The sequence below is a fragment of the Spinacia oleracea genome, chromosome 4 (genome assembly GCF_020520425.1).
Source record: "Spinacia oleracea cultivar Varoflay chromosome 4, BTI_SOV_V1, whole genome shotgun sequence".
In the NCBI taxonomy this organism is placed as follows: Eukaryota; Viridiplantae; Streptophyta; class Magnoliopsida; order Caryophyllales; family Amaranthaceae; genus Spinacia; species Spinacia oleracea.
In genome coordinates this window covers 1,619,919-1,643,539 of record NC_079490.1, presented here as the reverse complement: position 1 = coordinate 1,643,539, position 23,621 = coordinate 1,619,919, and the positions used below count along the sequence as shown (strand labels likewise).

At 37.0% G+C, this 23,621-nt stretch overlaps 3 protein-coding genes and 1 non-coding gene across 6 annotated transcripts; 3 read left to right on the top strand and 1 right to left on the bottom strand.

Annotated features, from left to right (window-relative positions):
* The first annotated feature begins 516 nt into the window (after nucleotides 1-516).
* On the top strand, nucleotides 517-14,518 carry LOC110801608 (xanthine dehydrogenase 1). 3 transcript variants are annotated; one of them, XM_022006977.2, is made up of 14 exons: nucleotides 517-848; nucleotides 2,221-2,320; nucleotides 3,366-3,474; nucleotides 4,002-5,510; nucleotides 6,158-6,400; nucleotides 6,481-6,795; nucleotides 7,148-7,387; nucleotides 7,873-8,157; nucleotides 8,316-8,537; nucleotides 9,866-10,027; nucleotides 10,489-10,623; nucleotides 10,705-10,941; nucleotides 11,765-11,938; nucleotides 13,637-14,518. In XM_022006977.2, the coding sequence occupies exons 1-14, from the start codon at nucleotides 710-712 to the stop codon at nucleotides 13,877-13,879; spliced, it is 4,113 nt and encodes a 1,370-aa protein (XP_021862669.1). In that variant the 5' UTR covers nucleotides 517-709; the 3' UTR covers nucleotides 13,880-14,518. The 3 variants fall into 3 exon arrangements, with proteins under 3 accessions (XP_021862669.1, XP_021862675.1, XP_056699110.1); XM_022006983.2 differs by having other exon boundaries at nucleotides 813-848; nucleotides 2,221-2,316; XM_056843132.1 differs by lacking the exon at nucleotides 517-848 and adding an exon at nucleotides 2,653-2,742 and having other exon boundaries at nucleotides 2,248-2,316.
* A 666-nt stretch (nucleotides 14,519-15,184) lies between these two features.
* On the top strand, nucleotides 15,185-18,466 carry LOC110801620 (DEAD-box ATP-dependent RNA helicase 47, mitochondrial). The gene is made up of 2 exons (XM_022006991.2): nucleotides 15,185-15,344; nucleotides 16,142-18,466. Exon 2 carries the CDS (start codon nucleotides 16,426-16,428, stop codon nucleotides 18,136-18,138), a length of 1,713 nt encoding a protein of 570 aa, XP_021862683.1. The 5' UTR covers nucleotides 15,185-15,344; nucleotides 16,142-16,425; the 3' UTR covers nucleotides 18,139-18,466.
* Nucleotides 18,467-19,065: 599 nt separating this feature from the next.
* Nucleotides 19,066-19,149, top strand: TRNAL-CAA (transfer RNA leucine (anticodon CAA)). The gene has a single exon. It is a non-coding gene; the product is annotated as a tRNA-Leu (tRNA).
* Nucleotides 19,150-21,996: 2,847 nt separating this feature from the next.
* Nucleotides 21,997-23,599, bottom strand: LOC110801630 (extensin-2-like). The gene has a single exon (XM_056843455.1). It carries the CDS (start codon nucleotides 23,517-23,519, stop codon nucleotides 22,206-22,208), a length of 1,314 nt encoding a protein of 437 aa, XP_056699433.1. The 5' UTR covers nucleotides 23,520-23,599; the 3' UTR covers nucleotides 21,997-22,205.
* Nucleotides 23,600-23,621: the final 22 nt, after the last annotated feature.

Here is a 23,621-nt window from a genome sequence, read left to right as displayed (position 1 = left end):
GTTCTCTTTATTACATGAAACTTGTACTTATTTTAACTGAATTTATCTGGACCTGGATCAATTTGATTGACGTGATATGACCTGTTTGCAACTTATGAACTGATTAGATCTTATAGAACCTAATAGAATTATTGACTTGATAGGACTAAATTGCAACTTATTTGCATGTGTTGGACTTGAAATTTATTTTTATAAGGCGAAGAAAATGCACCCTGACTGAGTAATTTTTTTTTTTTTAGTGAATGAAAAATCACCAAGGTAAATGATTCTTATGTCGTGGATTACTAATTTGCTATTGCAAGAGCTTAAAAAGAGTTATATCGTGACAATCTTCTTGATTAACATTCGAAACTAATCAAGATTATATCATACATTTTAGAATTTCGATAAATATGTAAGTTTAAAAAGAGATATTACTGTCCGTCACATTAATTCACTAATTTTTTTTTTTGGAAAAAAAGTGAAGTAAATGAGAAGTATTTTTTGGTTTTATTTAGAAACTAATTTCACTACCAAACAAAAAGACGATTAAAAAACATTTATCCAGGAATTATCGTGTTCATCTTGCTTTCTTCAACCGATCGAAAACAATACTACAAATGCTCAATTCACAAAACCAGTGTTTATCCAATTTTAACAATACCTTTGGAAATTCATGAAAACGATTGTTTATCAGTAGGAAATCACAGTGATTTTGGGAAAAAAAATAATGGGATCTTTGAAAAGCGAAGAAGAAATTGGAGTGATCGAAGCGAAAGATTCAAATGAAGCTATAATTTACATCAATGGTGTTCGGAAAGTAATTCCTGATGGTTTAGCTCACTTGACTCTTCTTGAGTATCTACGAGGTATTATCATTATTCCTTAATTTCCATTTTTAATTTGTTGTTTACATTGTTATTGAATTTTCTGGGTTGACAGAATTGTTCATAATTCGTATTGATTTCTGTAGTTTGTGAAATTCGTGATCTTTAAGGAATTATGTAGTTTCCATTTTTAAATTGTTATTTGAATTGTTCTTTATAAATTCATCGAGTTCGAAATTGTTCATGATTCGTATTAATTTATGTAGTTTGTGAAGTTCGTGATCTTAAGGAATTATGTAGTTGTTAATACTGTGATTTATTATTGAGGAATGATGTTTGGCTTTGGTGGGGAAATCATTGACTTGCATGCTTGTTAGGGTTGAGCATTTTAGCTTTAGTGGGGGACTCTTGATCAATTATAGTCCCCGAGTCCCTCGAATTCGAAATAACTGTCGTTTCATTGATGGATTTCGCGAAAATAAGTGTTGATTCCGCTTTTGAAGGTTTAGCTTGAGTTGAAGTGGAGTGGGGTGGGAGGATGATTAAGAAAAAAGAACCAAAATTTCCTTTTTTGTCATTCATCCAAATTTAGACATTTAAGGAAATTATGTGCAAGTAGCATTTTTGGCACGGAGACGACATGAACTTGTTGCAATTGTCTTGTTTCAATTGTTTTCGATTAGTAACATGAATTTACTTGGATTCACCATTGAGTAGCAGGAATTTCTCCTACATAATCCAACCACTACCTGAATTCATGAATGTTCCAACACCAAAATCCGAAAGAAGATATTGACATGGCTAGGCACATAACACGCTGTGCAAATTAATTATGTATTTCGTGGGAATATGACAACATTTACATTTACAACATTGATTTCCTTTTCCATCCATACATTCTTTTGTTTCATGCTTGTCTCAAATGAAGAAAACACTACAAAGTATGGGTAATTGCAAGCGTTCCCAATATTTTGTCATGTATAGTTTGATTCATTGGGAAAATGCCTTTGACATCAAGCGATCAAGCTAAGATAGAGTGACTGAGTGAGTAACCAGTTTTTCTTATCTCCTATGGAAATGGAAGGGGGGAGACAAGCAGGAGAAAGAGGCCGTGGAAGGGGGAGGGAAGTAGGGGAAGGGGAGGAGAAAGGAGCAGGGAACCTTAGGAAATAGGGAAAAACGAAATAAGGGGAACCCCATTCACTCAGACACAGAGACAAAATAATCCCCAATAATCCTCTTCATTCTTTTAATACCTTAAAACGGCCTACCAATTTGGTGAATTCAGCATTTATGGTATAACATTTTGGCAATTTAGCCGTCTTTGAATATGGCTTTAACAATAATGTTCTGTTTGTTTCTGTATAACCACGTCATGATCTGTGCTGTTCCTTTTTAATGCTTTTGGATGCAGATCTTAATCTAACTGGAACAAAATTAGGCTGTGGTGAAGGAGGTTGTGGTGCTTGCACAGTTATGGTCTCCTACTTTGATCAGCAGCACAAGAAATGTGTGTGAGTCTCTCTTTAACTTAATTATGTGCTTGTTTTCTCCTGTTTTGCTTGACTCATACTCACTTACAGCTATATGTGACATTACATAATGTCTTGTTGGGAGTCTTGGACTGACGGAGTATTCCTTTTATAAGAATCTTAAGTTATGATTGCCGTCAGCCTGTCCATCTATAAGTTGGCAACTCTTCAGGACATTCTTTGCTTGGACAGTTTGGTAGTCTAGTGGTCGGACCTTTGTTTTTTCCTTTGAACAACTATTCACAGATATTACTGAAAAATTTGAAATGGCAAACTGGTAGTACGGTGACTGTAATCAACTAACCATGGTGCAGGAAGTTGCTGGCACTTTATGGGGGCTACGAATGGGTGTAGGGAGCATGTGATTGAATCAAGGCCATTCTGTCATAGAAAGTTCTATAAAGGTTTTTCAACTTAATGTTCCGCAAGCAGTTTGGAGTCTTATAAAACATCATGTTGTTTCATCATCCTTTATAACCGTTATTAATGTCATGATGAATCTTAGTACTTTGATATTATCTGAATTCACATTTTAGATAACTTTAAAATACATATCTTTGCCACTACAAATGTTTAGAACTTCTGATTATACAAATGCTATCCCAGTATATCCTAAAACTATACTCCAAAAAACAATGGTGTCAAAGATGAATTGGAATATTTTCCAGCATATCAATTGACATGGTGGTGGTTGTGAATGTGATTCGTGACCATGGTTGCAATGGTGACTGTATTACAATCCCCGCCCCCACCGTTCGGAGTTAGCTAAGAAGAATGGTATAAAGTTTCATTTTCAAAATTTTGGCTCACCCTATTGGCCTATACTTGCTTATCTTTTAAACAATCCTGGTAACAGTTACTTCCATTTGAGATTTTGGCATAGCTGCACTTTGCTCCAGCAGGATTAGGACATTAATGTGTGGGTCTAGCATTTATTTAATTACTTCTATTACTACTGTTCATCCTTAATGAATAACGAACCAAATTGAAGAAATTGTTTCAATTTTCATATTGTTTCCTTTACTAGGCACCATGCGGTAAATGCGTGCTTGGCTCCACTGTACTCTGTAGAAGGAATGCATGTAATCACAGTGGAGGGCATTGGGAACCGCAAACTGGGGTTGCACCCGGTCCAGGTATGTTTCTGCATTTTCTTTATGATTTCATTGAAGGTTGTAAAGTGCCGAGTGATTTTAACATCTGGCATGAAGATCATACTTTGTATATCATTATAAATACTCCAGAATTTTTGAGATCTTGAGATTTTTTCGCTAGTAATTCAATGAACAATCTGGCAAAGTCGAAGTAGCAAAAGTTTTAGCAAGACTTACTCATGGCTAACTATATCCTATCCACTATTATGTTATTGAAAACGTTACGTCCGCTAGTAATGAAGGCATTGCGCAGTGGATTTGCCTGCAATACTCCCCCATCCCGAAGTAAAATTTTGGCGAAGATTGCCAAACTACTCTTTCTAGAAACAAAGCAGGAGATAAAACCGAAACTCTGACACGAGTCCAAGATTTATTTTCCATTTTTCAGCTTTTTTTTTTTTTTTTTTCTGAAGCTCCTCAGTCAACTGGATAGAACTTTTCTACCAAATTTTAATGTAAGAAGGACAGTTTGTAAGCTTCCCTATTGTTTATTGTATGTATCTTTGCAGGAATCATTAGCAAGCTCACATGGTTCCCAGTGTGGATTTTGTACTCCTGGATTTGTCATGTCCATGTATGCTTTACTAAGATCATGTCAAACTCCTCCAACTGAGCAGCAAATTGAAGAAAGTCTGGCAGGGAACTTGTGCCGTTGCACAGGTTATAGGCCAATTATGGATGCCTTCAGAGTTTTTGCTAAAACCGATAACATGATATACACTTGTGGTACCTCAGCAAGTCATCAAGGCAATGAGTTCATTTGTCCATCGACTGGTAAACCCTGCTCATGCGGGGAAAAATCTGATGGCAACGCTAATAATACGAAGGAAAGCGGGGTTTGCAATGAAAGGTACAAACAACTTTCTTACAGTGATATTGATGGTAGCAAATACAATGATAGAGAGCTTATATTTCCTCCCGAGCTATTGCTAAGGAGATCTTCCTTTTTGAGCTTGAGTGGTTTTGGCGGGCTTAAATGGTATAGACCTTTATCACTTCAACATGTCCTTGAGTTAAAAGCCAAATATCCAGATACAAAGTTGGTAAACGGTAACACTGAGGTTGGAATTGAAATGAGGCTGAAGAGAATGCAGTATAAAGTTCTTGTATCAGTTGCACAGGTGCCGGAGTTAAATATATTACACGTGAAAGACGATGAATTAGAGATAGGTGCTGCTGTGACACTGTCTGAGCTTCTAAGTGTTTTAAGACGTGTTTCTTTAGAGCGTGCTGCACATGAAATTTCATCCTGTAATGCTTTAATTGAGCAAATAAAATGGTTTGCTGGAACTCAGATAAGAAATGTTGCATCTGTTGGTGGGAATATATGCACCGCTAGTCCAATATCAGATTTGAATCCTCTTTGGATGGCTGCTGGAGCAAAGTTTCAGATTATTGATAGCAAGGGAAACATCAGAAAAGTTTTGGCAGAAAGGTTTTTCCTGGGCTATCGTAAGGTCGATCTGTCAAGTGATGAGATTCTACTATCAATACATTTACCATGGACTAGGCCTTTTGAGTTTGTAAAAGAGTTTAAGCAGGCTCATCGCAGAGATGATGATATTGCACTAGTGAATGCCGGGATTCGTGTTCATCTTGAGAAAAAGGACGAAGAATGGCTTGTTTCAGATGCATCAATTGTATATGGAGGTGTTGCTGCCGTTTCTTTTATCGCTTCAAATACAAAGGCTTTTCTCATAGGAAAGAGTTGGAACAAGGAGTTGCTAGAGGGGGCCTTAAAAGTTTTGGAGGAGGATGTTTTACTGAAGGAAGATGCACCAGGTGGGATGGTGGAGTTCAGAAAATCTTTGACTTTGAGTTTTTTCTTCAAATTTTTTTGGTGGGTGTCTCAAGAATTGGATGTAAAGAAATCTTTGCCAGAGACTATACCGCCATCATATCTTTCAGCTATACAACCATCACATAGGCCATCTGTTATTGGGAGTCAGGACTATGAGATTGTCAAACATGGAACAGCTGTGGGGTCTCCAGAGGTTCATCTATCTGCAGCACTTCAGGTGTGCAACAATGATCTCTGGAATATCCCTTTTCTTTCTCAAAAAATTTATTTATCATTATACAGTGTATAATAGTGTGTTTAAAAATGTTCATTGGAGTATAAAATACATGGAGTACTAAACTTGGACATGTTCATTTATTCAAATACTGTTTACATACAAAAATGAAAAGGAAAAAAGAAAATAAAAAAAAGAAAGCGAAACAAATACAAAAATGAATACGCCAAACCAATGAGAAATGGGGAAAAAACAAAAACTGGATAGAAGATGGGATTTGAACATTGTGTCAAAGGTTCAAAATACCTTACTGGCTCCTTAAACCACTGGGGCAAGGAAGGTTAATGGTATTTTTACAGTTACTAATATATATAGCTTATTTTTTTAATCTTTTGGGGGCAGGTGGAATAGTGTAACTTTTTACAGTTACTAAACTTTATAACTTTTTCTATCTGCTTATTACAAATGGTTATTCATTACAAAGGTACAAGCTGAAATTGGCATCAGTAATGTAACATAACTTCAAATGTAAAGCATCTGATGATTTTTAGTGGTTATTCTTTATTTCTGTTTTTCAATCTTGTTTATCAAGCCAGATTTCATACAGTAATTTCAGCACTCTTACCATATTAGTATGTCACTTGTTTTAGGTCACAGGTGAGGCAGAATATGCTGATGATATGGCAATGCCACCTAATGGTTTACATGCTGCACTGATTCTGAGCAGAAAGCCTCATGCCCACATAGTCTCAATTGATGATTCGAGTGCCAAGTCTTTACCTGGTTTTGAAGGCGTATTTTATGCCAAAGATGTCCCAGGGGATAATGATATTGGACCAGTTGTTGCTGATGAGGAGCTCTTTGCTTCGAAATTGGTAACTTGTGTGGGTCAGGTAATAATCTTTTCAAAATATAATGCTTTGTTTGAATCTTATTTAGGCAGCTTCCGAACAAGTATCTGTGAATTTCACAGGTGATCGGTGTAGTTGTTGCTGATACTCATGAAAATGCAAAACTGGCAGCGAGGAGTGTGCATGTGGAGTATGAAGAACTGACTCCTATTTTATCTATAGAGGACGCAATTAAATCTGAAAGTTTTCATCCTGGCTCAGAAAGGCAATTCAAGAAAGGTGACGTTGATATCTGCTTTCAGTCAAATGAATGTGACAGGATCATAGAAGGAGAAGTACAAGTAGGTGGTCAGGAACATTTCTACTTGGAATCAATGAGCAGTTTAGTGTGGACCCTAGACAGTGGTAATGAGGTCCATATGATCTCATCTACTCAGGTATGCATCAGTTTAAAGTTTCTTGTTTCTCTTATCCAACATAAATTAATTTTAGAAAAGTGACAAATTAACTAAAATTTACGTAAGACCTACAACTATAACAATTATCCAAAACTGAGCAAAATAAGCTAGAAAAAGCACAATGAGGATGGAAAAAGGATAAAAATGGGAGAAAATACGCACTTAATAGTTGATAAAAATACCACTTATTATGCATCAGTTTATAGTTTCTTGTTTCTCTTATCCAACATAAAATTAACGGCATTGTGTTAAATTTTAGTTTTAGATGTCTTAAGCATGTAAATTTTCCCTTTTTAAGTAAAGGATTGTCATTATTATTATCCTTCTGCAGGCACCGCAGAAGCACCAGAAGTATGTCAGTCACGTACTCGGTCTTCCTATGTCAAAAGTAGTTTGCAAAACTAAGAGAATTGGTGGGGGATTTGGTGGCAAGGAGACAAGGTCAGCTTTTATTGCTGCTGCAGCTTCTGTTCCATCTTATCTGTTAAACCGGCCTGTAAAACTTACATTAGACCGAGATGTAGACATGATGATAACTGGACAGCGTCACAGCTTTCTTGGGAAGTATAAGGTATAGTTTAATTTCTCTAGTTGGCTAGTATGACTATGATGGCTGTGATTAGCATGCTTGTTGTAACATATTGAAAACTAAAACAACAGTAGAACACCTCACACATTGTTGGATTTTGCATTTGGGTTATTTCTCCACCGAGTAGCATCTTCATTCCAAACAAAAAGCTCCAACAAAGATAAAAAAGAAAAAAAATAAGGTAACACCTAATGTGGTTTGTTATGTACTGTAAGGTAATGCATAATTGTGTTTTGAAATGCCACGATCAGAGTATTACCCATTAGCACCTCAATTCTTTTTATCAAAGGTTATTCACAACTTGTAATTGCATCAAATAAGCTACCTCCATCACTCTGTATGCTTTTCACTTGCTGAGAAGAAACGAGATTGTCACACTGCAACTTTATGGAAATAGCTTTTTATGAACTGGTTTCATGAATTTCAGTTTTGAAATATATTTGACTTAAGTAAACCACTGTATACAGGTAGGATTTACAAATGAGGGGAAGGTGCTTGCTTTGGACCTTGAGATATATAACAATGCCGGAAATTCACATGATCTCTCTCTTCCTGTCCTTGAACGTGCAATGTTTCATTCGGACAATGTTTATGAGATACCAAATATTCGCATAAATGGAAATGTTTGCTTCACTAATTTTCCAAGCAACACTGCCTTCCGTGGATTCGGTGGCCCGCAAGGGATGCTTATTGTCGAAAACTGGATCCAGAGGATAGCCATGGAGCTCAAAAAGAGCCCGGAGGAGATCAGGGTAAGACTAATAGCTATATTTGCTTCATTGTGTGGTACTATGGCTTTGCTTATAAAGCTTATAAAGATATTTTCTTTTTTGATGAAATTTAGCGTATTAGTTGTGAGTATTCCTGTGATTAAGGTTTATAAAATGTTCTCAAATTTGTATTGTCTTAGGAAATAAACTTCCAAAGTGAAGGATCAATATTGCACTATGGCCAAGTCCTCGAGCATTTCACATTGCCTGAGCTGTGGAATCAACTCAAATTATCATGCAACTTTCCACGGGCACGTGCAGAGGTTGATGAGTTTAATGTTCAAAATCGATGGAAAAAACGTGGAATTGCTATGATTCCCACTAAATTTGGCATCTCGTTTACAACTAAGTTTATGAATCAGGTAAGCTATTATGCAATAGACTTTTTGATTTGTCCCCCACATTGTAGAAGAGGAGAGATTTTGAGTTGTTGACCAATTTTTAGCCTCTGGAGAAAATCCTTCCATTGTCATAGGTTTTGGGATGGAACCCTCTTTGACTTATAAGTGGTCCAACTCTCCTCCTCCTTGATGGGTGCAGCACTGTAGCATGGCCCATAAGTGATTAGACACAAAGTCAGCACGGATTTGTAGTTGTTGTTGTGCTGTGCTGTCATCGTCCTTTGGTTTTATTTGTGTAAAGGGAAAACGTGGGTACCGAATTCTCCTTGTTGTCCTCTCCACTTCATTTTTTCTTGAATGTTTGTTTACTTAAGCTGAGTGACGTGAATAATTTTCTTCGGTATGTACTTGCCTCCAGATCTTCCAACATTTTATAAGCCTATTTATTTATTCTGTAAGTATATCTGTATATAGATGTTAAGTTTTTAACCAACAAAATGAGATGTTCGATTTCTTTTGCTATAGTTTGGGCATTAAGCAGACAAATCGAGGTCCTAAGTTACTTTTTCTTTATCTTCTTGACTGCGTTACACTTGTAGAATGTGCAAGTTGCAACGTCTTGACCAAGTGAAGTTGTCATGGCATTTTAAAATACTAGAACCAGAACCCTGGAACCTAACTCTTATTAGATCCTCGAACATAAGCAACATACCAACCTGTTGATGCCAGTTGATCTTTGAGATTTTACACCCCCCCCCCTTCCCCCAACACACACACACACACACACACACACACACAAAATAAAGTAAGTGAATGGAGAACTTAGTATGTGTCTCTGAACTATAATACCTGAACATAGTTGTATTGAATAACAAACCAATGTCAACTGGAATTGATTTAGTACTCCATTTGGCTTTTGAAATTTTCCTTCTTTTCTCCTCTCTTTCTTTTCTTTCTGGAATATATTGAAAGGTTCTGTATCAGTTTTTGGCGTTTTGGTTGAAAGATTATGCATGACAATTTGATCCTTGATGTGAGCCCACAATGTAGCCGTTCCAATGTGCACTCTATATTTGTAAATATGGTTGACCCTACATTTTATCACGCGCTTCCAAGTTAAGCTGTTAACTGTTAAGGTCACTAGCTTCCCTCTGCCAGGAAAAGATTGCCTCCTATAGACTTTGAGGTCTGGTTTCTTAAACTTTGACCAATAAACTGTCTAGATATAGTCGTATGCAGTTTTTTACAATGTACATGTATCTATATAGTATATAGTGAGGAGGGAGAGGAGATTCTTTAATTCTGCTCTTGTTTTTTTTTATTGAAGTTATTGATTGCTATAAATGCAGGCAGGCGCCCTTGTCCAAGTGTATACTGATGGCACAGTACTAGTTACTCATGGGGGTGTTGAGATGGGACAAGGCTTACATACAAAAGTTGCCCAGGTTGCTGCTTCTGCTTTTAGCATTCCTCTTAGCTCTGTATTCATATCAGAGACTAGTACAGATAAGGTAACGAACCAGCAGAAAATGTCAAATTCTTATTCATTAATATTTTAGAGGATATTTTGTTATTTACCACCTTTTAAGTTTCAAGTTTTTGTATTTTCCACCTTATAAAATGTAATTTCATATTTACCCCTTAAATTTATGAAATGTTTTAAATTCACCACCTCTTAACGGTTTTCATCCAACTTTCTGTCCATTTGAACCCTATTTAAATAACTTCTTTAATTGGAAACCTAATGAAAGATGAGGAAAATTAAAGAAGTTGGTTAAGTGGAGCTCACATGGATGAAAAATCGGATAAAATTCGCTAAAAAGTGGTGAATATGAGGTAAATATGAAATTATATTTTATAAGGTGGTAATTCAAAAACCTGAAACTTAAAAGGTGGTAAATATGAAAAAAACTCCTATTTTAGAGTAACAAAATTCACTTGTATTTTCCTCTTTCTTTATTCTGCTAAACAGGTTCCAAATTCATCACCAACTGCAGCATCAGCAAGTTCTGATATGTACGGTGCTGCGACATTAGATGCTTGTGAGCAAATAAAAGCAAGGATGGATCCGATTGCTTCAAAACGCAACTTTTTTTCATTTGCTGAGGTATGTGTAATATGTCTAGATAATAACATTGCCATTTTTAAAAAAAATATCGGAGATGATGACCACTTTTGTTACTTTCAGCTGGCACAAGCATGCTATCTGGAGAGAATAGACCTATCTGCTCATGGTTTTCATGCTACTCCTGATATTGGCTTTGACTGGAAAACTTCTAAGGGGAAACCTTTCAGTTATTTCACGTATGGTGCTGCTTTTTCTGAGGTCGAAATAGACACATTGACCGGAGATTTCCACACAAGAGATGCAAACATCATTCTCGATCTTGGACATTCTCTTAATCCGGCCATTGATGTTGGTCAGGTACTTTCCACTGCATAACTCTCCATGAATGGTTGGGGAAGTATGGTTTGGTTATAAGTTTACAACCCCATATTCTTGCATTTGCATCATTTATGCTGGTCAGAAGTTCCGTTTGTCATCAAGCTCCATTTTTCTTCTTTCTAGTGATTACTTTGACGGCCCGTTTGGTAGGCGCCATAAATGGTGTCAATGGGAATGAATTTATATGTAAATTTGTAAAGAAAATCAATATCCATTCCCATGGTGATGCTAGTTCACTCAAAATTATCTCTTTTTCTTTATAAATTTCCATTACCATCCATTTGGGGAGTGGTATTAAGTGGGAATGTAAATTTATGAAGAAAAAGTTTGAGACAAAGTTTCATTACTATGGACAATTGGACATCATGATGTTATTTTCTTGCCAAATAACACTAAGATTTATTCTCATTCCCACCATTTATTACCGGCTACCAAAAGGGCCGTGAAGGATTAATCAACTTAAAACTCCAAGGAGCAGTGAATCCTTACGGTATGACCATAGAGAAAATGATTTTTATTTTATTTTTATGTTTAAGGTGATTGGAAGGTTATAGTCGCTTGAAGTTGTGGCCGCGTTTAAACTACATATAGTCAGAGCGGGCTAGGACTGGTGTTTGGTATATGATTGACTGCAGTAGTTTAATTCTGTTTTGCTGCTCGTATCTGGATGATATGACTCTATCTCTTGTTTTCATAGAACACAGGATAGTCACTTATTAATCAGAGGAAAGCAGTTCAGAACATTACTGTATATAACTATATATCCTGCATATTCATTCTTTACACCCAATGTTTATTTCAGATTGAAGGGGCATTCATACAGGGGCTGGGTTGGGTTGCTTTAGAGGAGCTCAAGTGGGGAGATGCTGCTCATAAGTGGATACCTCCTGGATTCCTGTACACATGTGGACCTGGGAACTACAAAATACCATCGCTAAATGATGTTCCCTCAAAATTCAGTGTCTCTCTTTTGAAGGTTAGTATACTTTCTCCGTATCTTATTAAGATAGCACAATTGGGTTTTGGGCACTATTCAGACAAGCTCATTTGACTTCCTTTTGTGATTTATACTTAAGAAAAAATATCGTCGTGTGGGGTCTTATTAGATACATCTCAATAAATATGTTTTAAATATTAACTTTTTATAATTTTTTCTTATCCATAATTGAAGATATTAATGTTTGAAATCGTGCATTGGCAAACATGAGTCACGTGACTAAATAACTATGTCATGTAAATAAGAACAGAGGAAGTATGTTATTTCCGGTTGCTTCAATGTACATCATCTGGTTGATTGAGTACGCTTCCAATAAATCAATTAATCCACACCCTTGTTATAGTATGTGCTTCAATTCAATGCTTCTGGATTCCGGAGGGGCATGCATGCAAGAAGAAAGCTTGAGCTAAATGCTAATGGCTAAAATCTTGTGTGTTTTATATCATTTTGAAATTTGGTTTCTAGGAAATGAGTATTTTCTTCACTACTATTAGCAAGGGTGTTTTGTAAAGAGTAGAGTGAAAATGGTAGGATTTACCACAAGAATAGACTTGACTAGTCAAAAATTACGGTGGTGTTTTCTAACTAATGTGTTTTGAAAGAGTAGACTGGGTTCTGTCTATTCTTTTGCAATGTATTCCTTCCGTTCCACAAAGTTCTTCCCATTTGGAATCTTAACACTATTCACAGTATAAGAGAATCTTCAAAATTCTTTCCGATATGTAAGAAAAAAACATAGTCGTGTTGGGTCTTGTTTGATTCGTCTCAATGAGTACTTTAACAATGTCAAAATTTTTATGATTTTTACTAACATGTAACTAGACATATTGTACAAAATGTGCTTTGGAAAATGTGCGCAAGGGAAATGGGAAGACCTTTCAAGAATGGAGGGAGTAGTAAACAAGAGAAACTCAGAAACGTATACATATTTTCTTTCGAAGTCAAGTGATCCCTTATTATCCGTGTGTTATTGTTTTAAGTTGTCCTTACATGTGATATTACAAGTTCAAACGGCTTGGTAGCTAATTTACCAAAACAGTATACCAGAATCTGCTATCTGCAGACCAGGGGCGAAGCCAGAATATTTTTGTTAGGGGGGCCAATCTATATCTTAAGTATCAAAACAAAACAGTAGAATTTAAATTTCCGAGGTCTTAGTTAATTTAAGTCTTTATATCTTTCGAATAATATTACAATATCTTATAATCATGAAAAATAAAATGTTTGTGAGCGAAATAAAATAGAATAATACAATTTAGAAAAAGCAAGTGTTGGGGCTCGAACTTTAGACTTCATGACACTTACATCAAAAAACCAAATACATGCTACCAAATCAGCTACCTTAGTTTTGGGTATTTATATGCAACATTAATTATATAACCAATTCTTAGACTTTGGGTTAAATTTGCTATAACATCTTCTACTGTTGGGTTGATATAATAAGATAGAAGAACAATGGTATAAAAATAAGAACAATGGTGTATAAAATAAGAACAATGGTATAAAAATTAAGGCCAATGGCGTGTTTATGTGATGCGAAATTACCAGCGTACCTCTGCGATGCCCCTTTGATGTGCCGTCTCTCCGTTCTCGTACTAATTTACAGAATCTGATATCTGCAGACTTTGGTTAAATTTTGCTATAACTTATTCTACTGTTGGGTTGATATATATGCAGGGTTCTCCAAATGTGAAGGCAATACATTCCTCTAAAGCCGTTGGCGAGCCTCCTTTCTTCCTAGCTTCTGCTGTCTTATTTGCTATCAAGGATGCCATTACAGCTGCTAGAGCAGAAGCAGGTTACAGTGGATGGTTTCCTCTTGACAATCCTGCTACACCCGAGAGAATTCGTATGGCTTGTATAGATGATATTACCTCAAGATTTGTCGGTTCAGAATTTCGTCCTAAACTTAGTATCTGAGTTTCTGAGGTGTTTATAGTGAAAATTTTATGAAAAAGAGGTTTGCCCTGGTGGCTGGTGGCTGGCGGCTGGTGGCTGGTGGCTGGTGGCTGGTGGTGTTGCGACCGACTCTCCTATGGCCGCAAATGTGAATGGATTGACACGAGCTGCACCCTCCGAAAGGAAGAAAGATACTTCACACGTAATACGTATTCCATCGGTTTCTAAATAAGTGTCCATAATTCTAAATCAAGCAGTTCCTTAATAATTGTCTTCTTTCTATTTTTGGATAAAAACTTTTTCCACTTTTCCATCCCACATCCACTTTTATTTGCACTTTATTAATAAACAATCATCTACTTTATTCTTTCTCCAAAAAAAAAACACTCATAATCGTTGTTTTTCTTACACACTTTTCATTTTTCTTAATTACCGTGAATTCCCTCAATATGGACACCTATTTAGGAACAGATGAGTATTTTCTTGTGGCATGTACACAAATCTTTAGGAAGAATGTCCAAACTCTGTATTTGTAATCTGTTAAGCTTCTTTCTTGTGAATAGATACTGTCAATCAATACTGGTAATTTGCTTGCTTGAATATTGATTTTTAGCAAAAGTACTTGCTAACTACAGTAAAAGTCAATAAAGGGTTATGTGATTTTACTATGTATTTTATAGCACATCTAAGGTGCCACCCGAGTGCATCCTACATCCTCTCACGTCTTTTTCCTTACACGTGAAGAGAAAATATAAGGGACTATCAATAGACATAAAAGTACATTGGGTGCACGACATATCCGGATGCATCTAAGAATTTTTGGTTATCTTAATAGTTGGTTTGCTTGTCAAATTACCAAATAAGTGAAATTTTGCACTAATTTTTAAATGGATCTGGTCCACAATCAATTTAGTGTGGACCATGTCTTAAAAAAAAATTCAACAACTTGATTCTAATTTATTTTGACGTGACGTGTATAATTATTATGAAAAATGTATTAGATGGGTGTCATTAGTATATTTTGTGCTTTAATAAAGTGATTTTATGTCGAATCGTTTAAAAACATAGGGTTGCTGTAATTCATAAGATAATAATATTAGTGTGGATCAGGTCAAGTAAAAATAATACGGAATTATGTAGTTATTTTTGTTACATATTTTCATTGTTATTTACGTTTGCGTATAACTTTTACAATATGTCGTGTAATTTCTAAGCATTTTGAGTAAAAAAATTTAGGAGTAAAATGTTTTTATTTAGAAAATGAAGTATTTTTAAATGGTTTTTTATTTTTTCTTTTCATAAGAGTATTTTAGGTCTAGAATGCCATTTAGAAAAAAAATACCTCACTTAATATCCTCATTATCTTCTCCCTCCACAGTCTCAAACCAGATTTTCCGTCTTCTCCAATTCCCCAAAATGAGGTTTTGAGGATCATTTTTTTTTTCAGAAATCGAATTCCAGAGTCGCGGTCTCTCTCTCTCTTGAGGTAAACCACTCAATTTCTTTCGTTGCTAAACTCTTTTCGATTTCAAGTAAGATTTCAGGCAACTGAGTAAGTGAGTGGTAGTAATTTTGCTGTGGATTTTATAAGTTCTCAACCAGGTTTTTTTATTGATTGATTTTCATGTTAATGGGTTGTTAAAGGAACATTTTATTAGGGTCTGATACTCTGATTAAGCTGAATTTGAGCAATAATTGGTTCCATGTTAATGGGTTGTTGAAGGAACTGTTTCTTAAGGTCTGATTAAGCTGAATTTGAGCAGTAATTGGTGCTAATTTTGGTTAGTTAGTGAGTTTTAACTCTTATGTGTTCTTCAGTCTGAAGCATGTGGATTTTATAATTATTGGTGATTGATTGATTTTCATGTTAATGGGCTGTAAAGAAACTGTTTGTTGATTAACAATTGGTTGATTACTGGGCAATCTGAACTCTGAAGCTAGTGCTGTAATGGGGAGTGTTTGTTGATTAACAATTGATTAAGAACATCTTACCTTGTGCTGCAACCAAACTATATGTTGGGTTAACAATTGGTTAATGAACATCTTACCTCGTGTTAGTAACGAAACTGTTTGTTGATTAACAATAGTTTAAGAACTGTTAATTAGGGTTTGATTGAGCTGAATTTGAGCAATAATTTTTGGTTATTTGTTGGGTTTTAGTTCTTGTGTGTTCTTTCAGTCTGAAGCATGTGGAATTTATAATTATTGGTTATTGATTGATTTTCATGTTAATGGGTTGTAAAGAAACTGTTTGTTAATTAACAATTGGTTATTTATTGGCAGTCTGAACTCTGAAGCCTTTGTTACCAACCGGCTGCGTTATCTTGTTCTTGTTCGGTAACAAAACTATTTGTTGATTAACAATTGGTAATTTTCTGGGCAGTCTGAACTCTGAAACTAGTGCTGTAATGGGAATGTTTGTTGATTAACAATTGGTCAAGAACATCTTACCTTGTGCTGTAAAGAAACTGATTGTTGGATTAACAATTGGTTAAAGAACATCTTACCTTGTGCTGGGTAACAAAACTGTTTGTTGATTAACAATAGTTTAAGAACATCTTCTGAAAATGCCAGCATTGTTGTCATCACGCTTGCTTTTCCTAGTAGGGGAGTCTTTACCATTGGGGAGATTATTACTTGTTCCTAGAACAGCTTGTTACCCCAGAAATGTTCGGTTTCTTAGTAGATTAAGGAACGAAAATACCCCACTTACTCTTGCTAGCCTCGGGTTTAGAGATAAAGTGGAAACAAGTAAAGGGAGTGAAGTTGATAGAGTTGGTGAGTTGAATCCTACTACAATTGAAGTGCCGAAAAGGAAAACAAAGCTAGTTCGTGTCAAAGAAGCTAGTGTGAATACTGTGAGAAACTCCATTGAAATAGAGGGAGCTCCATTTGCTGCCGAATCATTTCCTGAAATAGGACTTCCACCATTGTTGTTACGGAGATTAGAAGAGGAAGGTTTTACAGTTCCTACTGATGTACAATCAACTGCAGTTCCAACTGTTTTGAAAGGGCATGATGCTGTGATCCAATCCTACACTGGGTCCGGGAAAACTCTCGCGTATTTACTTCCAATACTCTCCGAGGTGGGCCCTCTTAAGAAGAAGCAATCTGGTATTCCGGAAGATTCTGGAAAGAAGAAGGATGTGGAAGCGGTTATCGTTGCTCCTTCTAGGGAACTGGGAATGCAGATTGTTCGGGAAGTTGAGAAGCTATTGGGACCCACACATAAGAGAATGGTTCAGCAGTTGGTAGGGGGTGCTAACAGATCGAGGCAGGAAGAAGCTCTTAAGAAAAACAAGCCCGCCATTGTTGTTGGTACACCAGGCCGCATAGCTGAGATTAGTGCTGCTGGTAAGCTTCATACACATGGATGTCGGTTTTTGGTGTTGGACGAAGTAGATGAACTTCTTGCGTTCAACTTTCGTGAAGATATGCACAGGATTCTGGAACATGTCGGGAAAAAGAAGTCAGTAGTTGGTTCCCAAACGGGGAACAACCCTCGAACTGAACGGCAAACTATAATGGTGTCTGCAACTGTGCCAACTTCAGTAGTAAGAGCGGCTTTAAGCTGGGGAAGAGACCCGGTTCTTGTCAGAGCCAAAAGTGTGACCCCACTTGATTCAACCCCGAACCCGACATCTGGCCCGGTGAATTCAGTAAACTCCAAGAACTCGAACTCACCATCTCCCGCATCATCTGAGAGTTTACCACCGCTTCTGAAGCATTATTACTGCACAGCTAGGTTACAGCACAAGGTTGATACATTAAGAAGATGTGTTCATGCACTTGATGCTAAGTATGTTATAGTGTTCATGAACTTAAACAGACAGTTGAAGGACACTGTGTACAAGTTGGAGGCGCGTGGGATTCAAGCTGCAGAACTTCACGGGGATTTGAACAAGCTGGCCCGGTCAACTGTTCTAAAGAAGTTCAAAAATGGGGAGTTGAGAATACTCGTGACGAACGAGCTCGCTGCAAGAGGTTTGGATGTTGCAGAGTGTGATCTTGTTGTGAATTTTGACTTGCCCACGGACTCGATTCACTATGCACATCGGGCTGGAAGGACGGGCCGGCTAGGAAGGAAGGGTGTTGTGGTTAGCATTTGTGAACAGCACGAAGTTTTCGTGATGAAGAAGATTCAAAAGCAGCTCGGGGTGGCCATTCAGTCGTGTGAATTCGTGGAAGGTAAACTTCTTGTTGAGGAAGAGATGGAGAAGAGAAGCACCGAACATGAAGAGAACAGAGGCGATCAAAATTTGGGCCGGGTCGGGTTTTAGCACAAAACTCGTGCCCAAACCCATAAACTTGATGCAGGCTTTTGGGCCGGGCTTAGGCTCTGGTCTAAAATGGGTATTTGGGGATGCCCGAACCCATACTTTTTTGGGTCGGGCTATAGTTGATCAGGTCTAGAAGAGAATTAGCAGGATTAACCTTTCGATTGTATACCTCTTTGTTTAGTGAACTGAAGAAAGTCGTGTTTTTTCATTCATATGTAGTATGTATACTTCTTTGAATCTTTCTGACATTATTACGGAGTAGGTTTTTGTGTTTATACTGAGAAATAAACTCGAATTTGATCCAAGTTCAACGAATTTTGTCATTCAACTGAAGTATAACAGTAAAGCAGTCAGTTCACTGGACTGCTTTCCAGATTTCTGCATGTCAATGTTCTGCAAATCAAGTGTTTTCAGAATTCCTGCATCTGAATATGAAATCAAATGAAACTGATGCTGGAATTCTGAAAATAGCATGGACTGCTTTCTAGATTTCTATAAATATGAATATGAACATGGAGAAGAAGGAAGAATTCGATGATTTCAGGGTCGTGAACTCGTGAATCATGAGTTTAAAACTAGTAGCGGGTAAATGTTAGTTGTCAAAGTAGCGGAAACTATAAGCAGATAGTTGCCAAATAATAGCGGGTAAAGGTTAATTGTCAAAGTAGCAGTTGTTAATATTAGTAATTTACGAGTCCCTGAATTGCTACCGTCAAACAGGGTCAAATTTGTTTTGACATGAGTGCAACTATATTTTCAAATTATACTTTTTGGCTCAGATAAAACATTCGTTTTTACAAATTAAATCCGAATATGATAGGGTTTGTTACACATTAACTATACCCTAACACAATATATTAATCAATTAAGTTCCAATGATAATGTTTATTATGTTATGTAAATTAAAACACAGAATATTCTCAACAAGTCAGGATGGCCGAGTGGTCTAAGGCGCCAGACTCAAGTTCTGGTCCTCTTACGAGGGCGTGGGTTCGAACCCCACTTCTGACAAAAATTTTGCCATTTATTCAGTTTTTGAAATCTACCCTTGTTCCATTTATACAGTTTACTTCATCGTGTTTTTTAGTTGACCACTTAACTCACATTCCTTTTTGGAACATTTTTTTTTTTTAATTGACACGTTTCTTTTTTGGAACGGTTTGTAAGATGCAATTTCAATTCTACCCTTGTCCCACTTTATGTTTTGAAGGTGAGTATTATAGGTAGGTACAAGTTATAGCATTATTATTGGACTTTATTTTAACTCCTCATTAATTCTTGTGTCAAAATGCAAAGCCCAACAAAAAATTTGCATATTTTAGCGGTTAATTTAGCCGTGTTATGTTTTGTGGTACTTTTCCAAGAAAAATATGACTCAAGCCTGCATACAATAACGTGTCGTGTTGCGCTTTTTTCGTGTTGAGATGTGTCCGTGTCTGTACCGATTTTTGGCCCAACCTAGTGTCATAGTAAGTAGGTTAGTGCAAGGGTTGTTATGAGGATGACTTATGAAATGATGACAAGCCTCAAAACTCATAATCTAGATACTAAAATTATAGTTAATTAGTTGGATTGGTTGCCAAAAGTAATCTGTATACCAAACAAATAATAAAATTCGAAAAGAATGGTGAACTTTTAACCAAATAATTCAATTAAGATAATATATACATACAAGTAGAAATTCATTTTTGTCTTACTTTTACAAGTTGATCTTAGGATGGAATTTTGCTACTTAGCACATACTAAGTTTGTAGATCGTAAATGGTACATCCATTATATTATTGAGCAATACTTTATGTCCTCATATATATAATGGGCAAATAAGTCAATTGTTTGAAAATGTATAGCGTGTTCATGGTAAATTGACCAATTGAGTACATGCTGCGACTTACCTCCTACACGATACTCGAATGGTCAGGCGGCGGTAGAAGTCCCTAGGGTGAGATTTTCGCCTTTTGGAATTACAGTGCTTACTAAATAACAATAAATAAAGAGCAAATTTGATGATATATTATCTAGAAAATAATATATGAAAATAAAATAATAATAATAATGCACAAAACATCAATTGACTTTAGTTGACTATCTCTATCAATGTTGAATATATATTGGTTTTGTGTCCTCATCCCTTGATCGATAGATCTCCCAATATTGTGTGTAATTACTCCTTATTGTCTTTTCCTATTGTTTTATTAATTGAAATAATTGTATATAGTATGCATTTTTATGATTTGAGAGTTGAATACTATTCATGACGTGAATACAATTAATTTGTAACTAAATAATTCATTAGAGAACATTGTGACAAAAACTATTAGACGAAAGAGTAATTATGGAACGGTCTTGACACCTTAAACAATACTAATTGATCGATATAATTAACAATTTAATAATTAACCGGGATTTTTTTTTTTTTTTTTGGTGTTAGCACCCGGTTCAACCTTAAGGCTAATCCGGATTCGGGGCGAGTTCTGGGTGGATAGGTTCCAGTCCCCTCCCAATTGTTGTTGCGGGATTATAAATCATATATATGTTGATACTAGACCTGGTTATTGGATATGGCTAGTAGTCGAACCATTGGATAAAGGGTTAAGGTCGATGTAAAATGATCTTTATTGGACATGGTGATTAGTGGATATAGCCTTAATTGAACAGGGTCGATACAGAGTCAGAATATCAGCCAAATAGTCTAGTAAAAGAAAATAGACAACTTAAAAGTAAGCATATGAATAGATTAGTATTTAAATTAAGTGTCTATATTCATCTCTTTTTTTGTTAGTTTATTGACATGTCCGCTATCGATCCGCTATTGACCCTTAACCCGCATCAACCAGATCTATTACAGCTCTTTTAAAAGTGGCCCTCTAATACTCAACCTCGCTAATGACCCTCGTTGACACTGACCCGTCTAATAACCAGGTCTAGTCGACACACTATCCAGACCTTGAATACCCCTGGGCCCTGGCCCTAGTTACATAGATACAAGAAAACCTAAAGGCCCGGGCCCGGATCATGGCATTATTAGTAAACTACGAAAAACACATGCATATAGTGCATTACCAATGTATAAGCAATACATATGCAATATGCCAATAGTAGTACGTAACCATTATCTACCTTTGGGGCCCTTCACGAATCAACCCATTAAGCCCAAGGTAAGGCCCACATGTGGGCCCACAAACAGGGACGTAAAACCTGCCGACCCGAACCATACTTGATTTGGGCCAAGGGCCCCACCTGATATTCACTTTATCGGTACGGACACATAAAAGTATGAGACGTAGCAACATCGAAATTGTGTTACAATATGAATTTGTTTGTTGTAAGATATCATTGGTATAAGATTTTGAACTTCGAGATTCCAAAGCATTTTGTCACTTGATAATTGATAACAATATTGCACGTAGGGTGTAAATGAGCCGAATCAAGCTGAGTATTAACGTTAATGAGCTAAGTTTGTTAAGGAATATTGGTGTTGGAACGTGCTCGAGCTTGAACAAGCTTTTACTTTTATGGTTCGAGGTGAGCTTTTATCTTTGAATTAGTTATAATAATTTTAGGAGTACATATATTTTTCATATTATTCTATTAACGAGTTAGACGAGATGTTATTCATGAATACTATCGAGTCGAACACGATGGGTTCAAGCACGTAAATCTCGTTTAGTAAACGAGTCTTAAACATTTGCTCAAGCTTGTTCATTTTCTTAATGAACGAGCTTTGACCGAGCTTATCCGCGAGTTATTCATAAATGTGTCGGCTCATTTACAAGCTCATTGTACGTACGAAGTATAATATTTTTATGTACTATGTTACGGATTATATTTTGATAATTGCACTTAAACATGTCACATATATTGATACTAAATTTAGGAACCTTTTCCAATGATAATAAAAATATATTACATTTTCACATGAACAAAAACAATTATTCAATTGATCTCTATAACATGATGGCTGGCCAAAATGAACACTTATTGTCGTGGCAACTCTACACATTACAATATTCTTCTCTAATGTGTATATATGTATCTACTGAAATTGAGCACTTTTGATCAACACGTTACTAATAGTAAGGAGGTGGTGGAGAGTTGTAATAGTATGGGGTGGGTGGTTTGTGCGCTGGTGGAGGTGGTGACGCGTAAACGTATGGTGGTGGAGGAGATTTCATTGGAGGTGGGGGAGACTTGTAGATGTACGGAGGTGGTGGTGAGTGTACCGGTGGTGGTGGTGACTTGTAAATGTATGGTGGTGGTGGTGAGTGTACCGGTGGTGGGGGTGATTTGTAGATGTATGGAGGTGGTGGTGAGTGTACCGGAGGTGGGGGTGACTTGTAGATGTATGGAGATGGTGGTGAGTGTACCGGTGGAGGGGGAGACTTGTAGATGTACGGAGGTGGTGGTGAATGTACTGGTGGTGGAGGAGACTTGTAAATGTATGGTGGCGGTGAATGAGACTTCTTTGGAGGAGGTGGTGGAGGAGACTTGTAGATATAGGGGGGTGGTGGTGAATGTACAGGTGGTGGAGGAGAATTATAAATGTAAGGTGGAGGTGGTGAGTGTACAGGTGGTGGTGGAGATTTATAGATGTAAGGAGGTGGTGGTGAGTGCACGGGTGGTGGTGGAGATTTATAGATGTAAGGAGGTGGTGGTGAGTGCACGGGAGGTGGTGGAGATTTATAGATGTAAGGAGGTGGTGGTGAGTGCACGGGAGGTGGTGGGGATTTATAGATGTAAGGAGGCGGTGGTGAGTGTACAGGTGGTGGTGGAGATTTATAAATATAAGGAGGAGGTGATGGGGATTTATAAATATAAGGAGGAGGTGGTGAGTGTACGGGTGGCGGTGGAGATTTATAGATGTAAGGAGGTGGTGGTGAGTGCACGGGTGGTGGTGGAGATTTATAGATGTAAGGAGGTGGTGGTGAGTGCACGGGCGGTGGTGGAGGTGGTGAGTGTACGGGTGGTGGTGGAGATTTATAGATGTAAGGTGGAGGTGGTGAGTGTACGGGTGGTGGTGGAGATTTATAAATATAAGGAGGTGGTGGTGAGTGTACCGGTGGTGGTGGAGATTTATAGACATAAGGAGGAGGTGGCGGTGGGGACATATAGATGTAAGGAGGTGGTGATTGTTTTGGAGGTGGTGGCGATTTGTAGTAGTACGGAGATTGTGGTGGAGGAGACTTAATATGGCCGTGGTGTTCGTATACATGACCTTGGTGGCCGTGGTGTTCGTATAGGTGGCCTTGGTGGCCGTGGTGAGGCGGTGGAGGAGAAACATACATGTAAGGTTCCATGGCTAAAACATTACAAGTAGATAGCATGCATAACATTAAGGTGTACACTAGCCAAGGCCATTGCCTTGGTCCTCTTTGATTTCCCATGTTTTGGTACTTGATTTTGGGAAAATCAAGTGTGGTTTGGCAAGATTAGTGGCAAATGTACTCCTTTATATAGGGAGGTAGTACAAGAATAGTATTCTAACT

Coding starts and splice junctions, on each gene's coding strand:
- LOC110801620 (XM_022006991.2), top strand. CDS start 16,426: ATGCCAGCATTGTTGTCATCACGCTTGCTTTTCCTAGTAGGGGAGTCT.
- LOC110801630 (XM_056843455.1), bottom strand. CDS start 23,519: ATGGGAAATCAAAGAGGACCAAGGCAATGGCCTTGGCTAGTGTACACC.
- LOC110801608 (XM_022006977.2), top strand. CDS start 710: ATGGGATCTTTGAAAAGCGAAGAAGAAATTGGAGTGATCGAAGCGAAA. Junction 6,401..6,480: donor TGGTAACTTGTGTGGGTCAG/GTAATAATCTTT, acceptor TGAATTTCACAG/GTGATCGGTGTAGTTGTTGC. Junction 8,158..8,315: donor AGAGCCCGGAGGAGATCAGG/GTAAGACTAATA, acceptor GTATTGTCTTAG/GAAATAAACTTCCAAAGTGA.